The 12,869-nt window shown below is 37.3% G+C and overlaps 1 protein-coding gene across 17 annotated transcripts in view; it reads left to right on the forward strand.

The window, feature by feature from the left end:
• PAM (peptidylglycine alpha-amidating monooxygenase) overlaps positions 1 to 12,869 on the forward strand; it is a 338,929-nt gene that overhangs the window by 188,262 nt on the left and 137,798 nt on the right. For all 17 annotated transcript variants that reach the window (XM_049871501.1, XM_049871531.1, XM_049871520.1 and 14 more), the window contains one exon: positions 5,127 to 5,184. In XM_049871501.1, coding sequence (XP_049727458.1) covers positions 5,127 to 5,184 — 58 coding nt within the window. The remainder of the gene's footprint in view (positions 1 to 5,126; positions 5,185 to 12,869) is intronic.

The following is a 12,869-nucleotide window of genomic DNA, read 5'->3' on the forward strand; positions in this document are numbered from 1 at the left end:
TGGTACCTAACAACAACAGCAACAAAGCACAATGCCATTTATATAAATTAAAACCACATACACGCAGAATACTATGCCATTCACAGGAATTCATGGAGGAAGGGAATGAAAGTGAAGACTGGGGATAAAGGAAAGAAATTAATCCATCAATCAAGAGTGGGGCCTTCATAGACTGATGATGTGTCTTATGAAATCACCTCACTGTACTTAAAGTTTGCCCCTCGCCTTCCTCCCTACCCCAAAATAAACCTTTGCAGGACAGAGAAAAAATGAGGGCGGTGGGGAGGGGGGCCCAAGAGGACAGAGTAATGCATTATAATGAAATGTGCAAAGACCTGGAGTTAGAAAACAGCAAGGGAAGAACACACTCAGCATTTCTGAAGATAAAAGAACTGAAGAAAAAATTCAAGCCTCAAATAGCAATAGTGAAGGATTCTATGGGTAAAACATTGAATGACACGGGAAGCATCAAAAGAAGATGGAAGGAATATACAGAGTCACTGTACCAAAACGAATTGGTTGATGTTCAGCCATTTCAGGAGGTAGCATTTAATCAAGAACCAATGGTACTAAGAGAAGAAGTCCAAGCTACACTGAAGGCATTGGTGAAAAACAAGGCCCCAGGAATTGACGGAATACCAGTTGAGATGTTTCAACAAATGGATGCAATGCTGGAAGCATTTGTCTATGAAAGAAATTTGGAAGGCAGCTACCTGGCCAACTGACTGGAAGAGACTCGTATTTGTTCTCATTCCAAAGAAAGATGATCCAGAAATCATTGGACAATAGCATTAATATCACATACAAGCAAAAATATGCTGAAGATAATTCAAAAACAGTTGCAGTGGTATATCAACAGGGAACTGCCCGAAATTGAGACAGGATTCAGAAGAAGACGTGGAACCAGGGATATGATTGCTAATGTCAGATGGATCTTGGCTGAAAGCAGAGACTACCAGAAAGATGTTTACTTGTGTTTTATGGACTACACAAAGGCATTTGATGTGTGGATCGTAACAGAGTATGGATAATATTGTGAAGAATGGGAATTCCAGAACACTTCATTCTGTTCTTGAGGAACCTGTTTATAGACTAAGAGGCAGTTGAACAAGCGGATACTGCATGGTTTAAAATCAGGAAAGGTGTGCATCAGGGTCGTATCCTCTCACCATACTTATTCAGTCTGTATGCTAAGCAAATAATCTGGGAAGCTGGACTATGTGAAGAAGAATGAGGCATCAAGATTGGAGGAAGACTCTTTAACAACCTGCTGTATGCAGATGACACAACCAAGTGAAGAGAACTTGAAGCACTTATTGATGAAGATCAAAGATTATAGCCTTCAGTATGGATTACACCTTAATGTAAAGAAAACAAAAATCCTCACAACTGGACCAATAAGCAACATCATGATAAACATAGAAAATATTGAAGTTGTTAAAGATTTCATTTTGCTTGAATCTACAGTCAGCGCCCATGGAAGCAAGCAGTTAAGAAACCAGGTGACATATTGCATTAGGCAAATCCACTGCAAAAGCCCTCTTTAAAAGTGTTGAAAAGCAAAGATGTCACCTTGAGGACTAAAGTGTGCCTTACCCAAGACATGGTATTTTCATTCTCCTCATATGCACGCAAAAGCTAAACAATGAATGAGGAAGACTGAAGAAGAATTGATGCCTTTGAATTATGGTGTTGGTGAAGAATATTGAACATGCCATGGACTTCCAGAAGAACAAACACAGTTGTCTTCGAAGAAGTACAGACAGAGTGCTCCTTAGAAGTGAGGATAGTGAGACTTTGTCTCACCTACTTTGGACACGTTATTGGGAGGGACCAGTCCCTGGAGAAGGACATCATGCTTGGTAAAGTAGGTGGTGTCTTAGTCATCTAGTGTTGCTATAACAGAAATGCCACAAGTGGATGTCTTCAACAAACAGAAGTTTATTCTCTCACCGTCTAACAGGCTAGAAGTCTGAATTCAGGGTGCCAGTTGTAAGGGAAGACTTTCTCTCTCTGCTGGCTGTGGAGGAAGGTCCTTTTCATCAGTCTTCCCCTGGCCTTGGAGCTTCTCTATGCAGGAACTTCAGGTCCTATATGCTCCTAGCACTGCTTTCTTGGTGTTATGAAGTCCCCATGTCTCTCTTCTCCCTTCTCTCTTTTATATTTCAAAAGTGACACAACCTAATCTTGTAGACTAAATCCTGCCCTATTAACATAACTGCTGCTGATCCCATCTCATTAACATCATAGAGGTAGGATTTACAACACCTAGGAAAATCACATCAGATGGCAAAATGGTGGACAGTAACACAATACTACGAATAATGACCTAGCTAAGTTGACAGATATTTTGGGGGGGGCACAATTCAATCCATGACAGAGTGTCAGCGAAAAAAGAGGAAGACTTTCAAAGAAATGGATTGACACAGTGGCTGCAGCACTGGGCTCTAGCATAGCAACTATTGTGAGGATGGCACAGGCCTGGGCAGTGTTTCATTCTGTTGTTCATAGGCTTGCTTTGAGTCGGAACTGACTCGAGGATGCCTAACAACAAAATATTTTTAAATGTGGTGTTTTTTTAAAAAGTTTTATCTTTCTTTCTTCTAACAGAAATATTCTTTATCATGGAAAATGGGGTATAAGTAAAAACCAAAATCAGAGTACGATGGCGTATGGTAAAACATTGATACAATGTCTGATGTAGACTTTGTTCCCCCAAGATGGTTGCGTGATACTGGTTATTCTGCAGAGAATTTTCTCATGTCTTGTGCCACTTTTTCAAGAAACAGTTAAAATCTGAACACATTCTCATTATTAGAGAAGATATAAGCCAGAAAATGTGAATTGATGGAAGGAAGACATTTCCAAGTTATTCTGTCATTTTAAATTGAGCAGCCCATAGTAAAAGTAAGCATTATGTAAGGATTGATGATTACTGAATATAAATAGCAGTTTCCTTTATTCTGTGTATGTAACCACCATCATGATTACTTTTTATTATCAGAAGAACCAACTTACTGAATTTGATGTATCTACTTATGCCTATAACTTGTCTATTCCAAAAACAACTTGAGACGGCTTATAATAAAATCAAAGATAGAGTAAAATAAAATAGTGTTAGTCCAAATTAAGAAGAACTTTTGTTTAATTTGCATTTCATTGTGACCCTTCATTCTTTTCTCCTTATAAATATGTGCTTAACTACTTTAAGTTTACTTTTGTTTTTATATTTGCATTTACATCAGTAACTGTCACATTGCTTTAAATTACTTATAATGCATTAGTCAGACTGCCTGTGTTCAAACCCCAGCTTCTGCACTTACTAGCTAGGGGACCTTAACAAAGTTACTTAACCTTGGGTCCCTCGTTTTCCTTATCTGTATAATGGGGAGAAAAATAATACCTACATCATAGGAATGTGTTTTGAAAATTAATTGAGTTAATATATGTAAAGTACTTAGAACAATGTTGGCACATAATAAGCTCTAATAAATGTTATTTATTAGTGTTATTATCATCATTGTGGGTAATATCTATCTATTGTATGGGATTGTTTTAGTTCCTAAATGATAATACCATTCAAACATTTAGAACAATGCCTAGTACATAATATGCATTCAATAAATGTAAGCTCGGAATAGTTAATAGTAGCAGCATCAGCTGTGTTGTGGTGGTGGTGGTTGTGTGCCATCAGGTTGATTCCAACTCACAGCGACCCTATAGGACAGAGTAGAACTGCCACATATGGTTTCCTAGGCTGTAAATCTTTATGGAAGCAGATCATCACCAGGTCTTTCTCTAGCCAAGTAGCTGGTAGGTTCGAACCTCCAACCTTCAGTTAGCAGCCAAGAACTTAACCATCGTGTGGCCACTGAACAGCTTTCAGTCTTAAAGTATAAGTAGTTCAGAACAATCAAATAGAAAAGATCCTTGAGCTTATGATTTTTGTTAGACTAGAGTAGGTATGTTGTATAACATTAGCAATTAGAGATTGGAAAAATATGAGCAATCTTGTGCATAATTGCAAGTTTTTTAAGCGTTACTTTGCCTATTTATTCTTTGGTTTTGGATACTCTAGCATTTTTGTGGCATAAACTCCCTTACTGTGCAATCCTCAACATTTCCCAGCACATTTCCTCATTAGCAAAGTAAGAGTAAATCTAAATAATTAAAGCCTCTTAAGAGACAAAACAGTCTACTCAAAGGAGAGAAAAAAGTGACATAGAAAATTAATGACTAAGACTAAATCACATTCTTATAATTTTCAAATTTTGAGATACTCATTTAATATAAAAATGGCATATTTGAACTTCCTCCAACACAGAAGTAAAAACAGAGGTACAAATTTCACAGGTTTTAAATGCCAAATAGTAGGTTAAAGGAAACTCAGATGATCTCTATTTGTATTGTTGGAGACTCTTGATTCCAGCACTGTGTAGTTATAATCCATGAAGTATGAATTATTAAATGAGTATAGCCTATATTTATATTAGGTATATTATCAACCATAGCATATACGTATGGATTTCCATTAAGGAAGTAGAGTGCATAGATCACCAGTAGTCCATTCTCATTAAGTTGCAATTTTTATCACTAAAAATGATTGGCGTTACTATATTTGACAGTGAAAAAGCTGCCGTTTAGATAAGAGACCAATAACTGGACAAGAAAGAGTAAATGAATTAATGTTGATTTCTTCAGTGTACTATGTAAAGAATTTTAAAGTAAGAGAACAACCAATATTATATTTTATAACCAACTTTTATTCATTGTGCTTCTCTGATTATTTGGGACAGTTGTAAAGTGATTCAGGAAATTAAATATGTAACTGCAAAAACTCTTCTACCCAATTTTATGTGTCTATAATGTTGTCTTTTAACTGTGAAAATATAAGAAATAATCACTCATGATGATTGGTTTGTAAATAGGATCTGAAGTCATTTAGGAAAGAATCTTTAGAAAAACTTGTAGGGTACCTGAGTTCTAGGCTTAGGGCTTCCATTAAGTGACGATTCAGCCCACTGGACCAGTAGTTCTTTTTCAGCACTAGAGATTGTGCTTTTAATAGTTACTGTCTTTTCTTTACTAACAGCAGTTTAATTTTTGTCTCTTTTTCTCTTTAATAGTCGGATACGTACATCTGTATGTCATTACGTTTGCCAACAGATGAGGAAGCCTTCGTGAGTAAGTATTAATTGGATGGCATTGGGGCAGGTTAGTTGAAGGGAGGGCAGCTATTTGAAATCAGTAAAAGGTTCTCTTTGATGGTTATGAGCATATTAATCTCTTACTGTCAGTTTCTGAAATGCATTTCTCATGCCTAATGCTGAAACAAACTAGAGAGAGCCACTGAGACACTAGATTACAAACTATTTGGAGAGATTCATGAGTAATAGTAGTTAAGGAGCTGCATGCAGATATTGATGGCCGCCTGTACCGTGTGATCCCATTTGTATAGTACTGGCTTTCTGTCTGTGGCTAGATGCTTAATTCCGCTCTGCTCAACAGACTGTTTATTTACCTGCTGGTTCATGCTATAAATCGACTACACTTAGTCAACATTGAGGAAGTTAAGATTTTACCTGTCAGACTAGTAGATGGATCGGAAGGAAGGCAGAAGAGAGGAAGGGAGAGAATAAATGATGTAGGAAGGGAGGGAAGAAAAGGAAAGATGGAAGAAAGTCATTCCTGTTGTTTTTATTTTAATATAAGAGGAATCTTAAATGGCAGGCTGTGCTGTGTCTTTAAATCAGATAAGAAAAGTGACAAAGCACCATCTGTTTTCATCTACATCATTTTAATTTAAACATCCCTTATGACAGACTTCTGACTGTTTGGGGAAGAGGCATGATGGGTAAATTATTTTTGGATTTGTTTTTTTCCACTTTATTTTCCTCATTTGAGATGTTGATCTTGGAGAGAATGTGATGGTAATGAGAGTTGTACTTTAGTCCCTTGAAACTAATCTTCAAGTGGGCTGTCTGAAATGGCTATTATGTGAATTGTAAAATGTGTACAGTAGCCTTGGGGCTGTCCGAGGATGAATTTTCATGAGGTATTCCCCACAGGAATGCACATTATAGGCCTGCAAAGCCAGAGCAATGTGTATTTACTTTTTCACACACTTTGGTGCTAGTCACAACAGGAAATACAACCTACAACGCCACCTCTTTGACAAAATTTGCACCATAGTTAATTCCTAACAATGAAAGTCAGACCTAGGCAAGTTGAGTGTTGCTTGATGTTGTTTTGTGTAATTTTTGGACATTACCAAGAAAAAAAATCAGGAAGGACAACGCTCCCAGATTCTGAATGGAATAACTTTAAAAACAGAAAGATAATTTAGTTCCTAACTGTCGTGCTTTGAATAACACCCGACATGATTTAGAATATAAATTCATAATTAAAATATTTAAAGTTTTCTTCAATTTCATATCCACATGTCTGGCAGCTGAGGAAAAAAAAATAAATAACATTTACTTGTAAAAGGGAATTTTATATGAATTTTTTTCCCTACTGTGTAATTTCTTTGTCCAAATTCAGAGCAATTGCATGTTCACACTTAATGTACACACCTGTATAAATATGGTAGTGTTGTTTTACAGCAATGTTATGGGTCTCACCTTAATATTTACTGGTTTAATTTCTGGGGGCTGGTGGTAATATGTGATTTCAGAGTTGGTGACTCTAAGGGCTATAAATATATATTCTGGAATTTGTTATTGCTCTCCTGATGTAACTGTGTTTTCTTTTTCATAATTTAAAATTGAAAAGTACAAGTGATTTTATTTAGTCAAGACAGATATTCACTGGAAGTATATAAAGGGCTGTATTAGAACCATGGAGTTAAGTATTTCTTCATTTTTTAAGCAACTCTAAGAGTAAACTGTTCCAGATATCATAATAGCTCTAGACTATTGTGCTTCAAGTTATTATTTATTGTTTTTTCTGTTATTATTTTTCTCCTTTCATTGGGATATTGTGCAAGTTCAGAAGTCCTTACATGGTCTTCTAAGATTAATAACTGTTTTCAGTATTTCTTATTTACTTTATCACTGTGAGAATTATATGAATATTGAAGATTTCGTTACTTGTTAAAAATGGGGTTTGTTTCATCTTTAGGGTGCATCCTTTAATGTACCACTCCTCAAGTGGTTTATGGTTACCATTATGGACATAATCCAGCAACCAAAACGGTTTATGTAGAGGAAAATTAGACTGGGAAAATTGAAAAATCAAAGCGAGATACCAACCAATCATTTATAAAGGGGATAAGTAAGAAATTTTGCCAGTATTATCTCATATTTGAACAGCCCTGTAGGTAGTCCCATTTTATGGTAAGAGAAACAGAGACAGGGACATCTGTGTCTGTGTTTTAATCAGCTCTTAGGACAATGGTTTGTATGGAATCATTGTTTATGTGATCAGACCATGGCCATCACCACCACCAGCCATCATTTTCTAAGGGTCTTCCAGGCTAAGATGCTGACAGCTAAGCATATTTAAGCCATTTTACAGAAGAGGACATAGATGATCAGAGACATAATGGAACATATGTGAGCTGTTTACTAGCTATGTGTCCACCTAGTTTTATAACAGATATGGGTGTGGAGGTAGTGTTACAAGGAAAGAAATGGAAGAAATTATCAAATGGATATAGTTGAGCTGAACTATAGCAGTAACACATCACTGCCTTCCTCACAAAAAATACAATTATTCTTTCATTTCGCACTTTCACTTCCTCCTGGGAATAATCTGGTCAATTCTACCAAAAAAAATAAACCTCAAACCATCTCCCAAAAGAAGTCCCAACACATGTGGAGATTTAATGATTTGGAGACGGGACAGGTCTTGGATATATAGACTATATGACGAAAGGGTTTATCACACACGGTTTTTCCGAACTCCAAGTTTTGTTTGTGGGGTAACCAGGGCTCTTCCATGCTAAGGAATTACAATGACGTAGGGAATGAAACTTTAGCCTTTTTAAGGCTGATCCCAAATACTAGGTCTCAGATTGCCTTATCATAAGTTTCGGTATGGTTGAAAAATGATGATTTTCTAAAGAACTTATAATACTTTGTTCATTTTTTTCTTAAAACATTTATCATTTTATACCATTTGCTGCCATTATCTATGCCTTTTAAATTTTTGAAGACGAACGGAATATATCCCACAGGATATGGTAGGGACTCCATGAATGTTTGCTAAATGTGTGAGTGAACATTTACAAAGTGTTTTGTTTGGCCATTTTCTAAGGCAGCATTTCTAATAGTAGATGGTGTAGCTTATTGCTTTACATTATATTCTTGTTTTTAATGTAAGAAATAATTGTTCTTCGAGAAAAGTCACATTTTCATTAATTGAGCAAACTTATTAAAATTCTGCTGTGTGCCAGTTATTGGGCTAGGCATTGGGCATGTGAAGTATGATACGGGTTCAAGGAAATCACAACTTGGAAGAACTCTAGAAAACAAGAATACAGATGTTACACCATATGAAAAGACTTTCTCTTTTTGCTTTTCAAATTTCTGAAGAAACTCACAAAAGGCAGAGTACAATTCAGATTGCTTATTACAACTAAGACAAACTCTCATCATGGTGTTAAAAGTCAGAATTGCGTTAGAATAATTCCTAATTTAGGCTTTCTATTTGTGTGACTATTTATGTAACCCTTTTGTATAAACATACTTCTTAGTTCTGAAAAAATACTGTCATAGCTGTCATGGAATTGTCATATGTGTATGCCTGTTATAGTTACATATGAACATACAACATGTTTGAGGTATTTATATATCTGTATTGAGTTACTAGATATAAATTAAAGTGGATATTTGGGGAAATGCTATAATGAAGGTAAGTATAATTTTTATATTTTGAACAAAATTGTGGACTTCCCAAGAACAGTGCTTTTATTTATTGTTTTAATAAGAAATTCACACAATCAGAATGGATACAGGAATGATAAAATCTGCATTTGACCACTGAACTGTAGTGCCGTCTAAAAGGTGCTTTACAGACACACAGAGGAATTGGCTCTGACAGCAGCCCACTCAGCCAAGAAATTTGACTGTCATCTTTATCCACTTGCTCTCCCTCACATGGATGACCTGTAAATAAATGTGTCTTTTCCTTAGTGAATGATGGCAGGTCCCTATCTATCAAATTGCACTATAGAAATGAGATAGAAGCCATTGAATTTAGAAATAGATGAAATTAATCTAATGATTCATTGCTTTTCATTTTCTAGGGCATCTCTCTTGAATGCAGAACAGTGTCTGCTGCTGAATTTCACAGTTAGATTTGAGTATTTCCAAATGTGACCTTTTTTAAACAAAGTACATGTTGAGGGGATGTTGGGATGCTTCTAAAACTGTAGGAGCAATCTAATTTTGATCAGGCTGTGAGTCAGTAGTTAGTGTGAGTGTAAAGACCAAGGGCTGGCAGCGTGCAATGCTCATATATCCACATTCTGATATATGACAGCAATAAATAGGAAGATGTGCACACGTGTGTGTATATATTTGTAAATGTGCATGAGTCCCATCTCCATGGAGTCACTTTTGGTCGTCTTTCTTCTGATCTCATTTCTAATTAGTTGCCTGCATACCTTTTCCCTTCTTGTTTCAGCTAGGATTTTCTCCAGCATGAATAATGTAGTTTCCATCTCCCAGATGACCACTGGGTATTTTCCAGTGGGCACCCTGACACCCAGGAAATTGTTCTGGTTTCTTAATGAAAGCTACATAGAGAGAGCTGAAATAGCACATATGGGATATGCTACATTAGATTTACGGCCTTGGAAACTCTATGGGGCAGTACTACTCAATCCTACAGGGTTGCTATGATTTGGCATTGACGCCATGGCAGTGGGTGGGATTTCACTATGGTTGGACATTTAGGTTATTTCTAATGTTTTGCTATTATAAATAATGCTGTTGTTACTAAAATGAAATTAAGGGAAAAAAGTAACCCAAACCCCACGAATACAAAAAGAACAAAAGAGATGAAAAACATATGCCAAAATATCTGAAAGGTATAAATACAATTTTAGAAGCTGGTAGGTGAATGGACAAGTGATAATTCATATGGGGGTCCAGAAAACTCTTGAGTGCAGAATGCCCACAGAGAAGGGAGATAAGAACTAAACCAATTCATGCCTCAGCACCCTTGGAAAACTGAGAAATTGTATCCAGGCAACCAGCAACCCTCACCTTTTCACTTCTAGAGATTTATTTGAAGAGATTAAATGAGAGATGCTCTGGTCTAGGGGACACCAGGCAGAGCTGATAGCAGAGGTGAGACACTCTTCAGAAAGGGGGAGCAAGCTAAGTGAAAGTCCACTTTTTAAATGTTGAGACCTCCCCATCAAACAACTTTCCCTCAGGTGCAAGGACACTAGAAGCCAGAAATATACCTCCCAGGAGTATGATGGAATACTGGGAGAGTATAGGAAACTGATCTGCTCAAGAAAAAAAAGCTTTATGATTACCAGTATTTGGGATGGTCTCCCAATGAAACAGGCAGTGTCACTCCACAGCAACACCATCAAACAGTAAGCATAAAAGCATAGCCACAACAAATTGCTTACCAGGATTACCAAATATTCGAGAAAAACATCCTACATGAAAGAGAGAGAACAAAACAAAGGGAAACAAAAGGAAAACTGGAGGAAACAGAGAATAAAGGCAAAAATGTCATTCTACTAATATTTTCAGAGAGAAGAGACGTAATGGAACTTATGAAGCAAGACAAAAAAAAAAACCAAACCAAACCCATTGCTGTCAAGTCAGTTCCAACTCATAGCAACCCTATAGGGCAGAGTAGAACTGCCCCATATGGCTTCCAAGGAGAAGCTGGGGGATTCCAACTGCCGACCTTTTGGTTCACAGCCAAGCTCTTCAGCACTGTGCCACCAGGGGTCCATGAAACAAGACCAGAAGATATAAAACAGTACTTTCCAAGAACAGCAAAGCACGCTTGAGAATAAAACCTGTTGCTGTTGAGTCGATTCCGACTCATAGTGACCATGATGGTGTAAAAAGGAATTCAGTAGAAAAATTAGGAAACAAGATTAAGGAAATTTCTGGGAAAATAGATCACACAAGATAGAGAGATCAATGAGAGAGAATAAATGAGAAAAAATAATTCATCAAGGAGACCTAATATCCAAACAATAGAAGCTCCAGAAAGAATGCACACCATCATGAAATTTGAGAATATTACGGTGTCTTAGTTTCTTAGTGTTGCTGTAACAAAAATACCACAATTGGGTGGCTTTAACAAGCAGATATTTATTTTTTCATAGTTTAGGAGGCTAGAAGTCCAAATTCAGGGTGCCTGCTTGTCTTAGTCATCTAATTCTGCTTCAACTGAAATATCACAAGTAGATGGCTTTAACAAGCAGAAGTTTATTCTCTGACAGTTTAGTAAGCTAAAAGTCCGAATTCAGGGTGCCAGCTTCAGGGGAAGGCTTTTTATCTCTGTCAACTCTGGAGGAAGGTCCTTGTCATCAATCTTTATGTGGTCTAGGAGCTTCTCTGTACAGGAACCTTAGACCCAAAGGTACGCTATGCTCCTGAGGCTGCTTTCTTGGTGGTATGAGGTCCTCTCTGCTGGCTTCCCTTTCCTTTTATCTCTTGTAAGATAAAAGGTGGTGCAGACCATAAAAAAAAGTACCCCAGGGAAACTCCCTTTACATTGGATCAGGGATGCGACCTTAGTAAGGGTGTTACAATCCCCACTAATCCTCTAATCTTGCCTCATTAACCACAGGCAGAGATCAGAATTTACAACATGTGGGAAAATTACAATCACAAAATGGAGGACAGCCACACAATACTGGGAATCATAGCCTAACCAAGTTGACACATATTTTTTGGGGACACAATTCAATCCATGACACTGTTCTAGGAGAAAGCTTTGCCTACTCTGGGGGAAAATCCTTGTCTCTTTCAGCCTGTCTTTTTTGGTCTCTTGGGGATCTCCATGTGACATCTGTCTTTCCCCATTTGTGATTGCTTGCTTCTGTGCCTACACTTCTCCATTTATATCTCAAAAGTGATTGGCTTAAGACACACCCTGCACTGATAGCACCTCAATAACATAACAAAAACCCTATTCTTAGGACTGTATATACACACACGTTGTCCTTGTTAGGTGCCATGGAGTTGGTTCTGACTCATAGCGACCCTATGCACAACAGAACGAAACACTGCCTGGTTGTGCATCATCCTCACAATCGTTGTTATGCTTAAGCCCATTGTTACAGCCACTGTGTCAATCTATCACACTGGGGGTCTTCCTCTTTTTCGCTGACACTCTACTTTACCAAGCATGATGTACTTCTCCAGGGACTGATCCTTTCTGACAACATGTCCAAAGTATGTGAGACATAGGCTCGATATCCTTGTTTCTAAGGAACATTCTGGATGTACTTCTTCCAAGACAGATTTGTTCACTCCTTTGGCAGTCTGTAGTATATTCAATATTCTTCTCCAACACCACAATTCAAAGGCATCAATTCTTCTCTGGTCTTCCTTATACATTCTCCAGCTTTCACATGCATAGGAGACGATTGAAAGCACCATGGCTTGGGTCAGGCGCGCCTTAGTCTTCAAGGTGACATCTTTGCTTTTCAGCACTTTAAACAGGTCTTTTGCAGCTGATTTGCCTGATGCAATGCGTCTTTTGATTTCTTGACTGCTGCTTCTGTGGGTGTTGATTGTGGATCCAAGTAAAATGAAATCCTTAACAACGTCAATCTTTTTCCATTTATCATGATGTTGCCTATTGGTCTAGTTCTAAGGATTTTTGTTTTCTTTATGTTGAGGCATGATCCCTACTGAAGGCTGTGGTCTTTGATCTTC

This window comes from Elephas maximus, chromosome 2, assembly GCF_024166365.1.
Source record: "Elephas maximus indicus isolate mEleMax1 chromosome 2, mEleMax1 primary haplotype, whole genome shotgun sequence".
Taxonomy (NCBI): Eukaryota; Metazoa; Chordata; class Mammalia; order Proboscidea; family Elephantidae; genus Elephas; species Elephas maximus.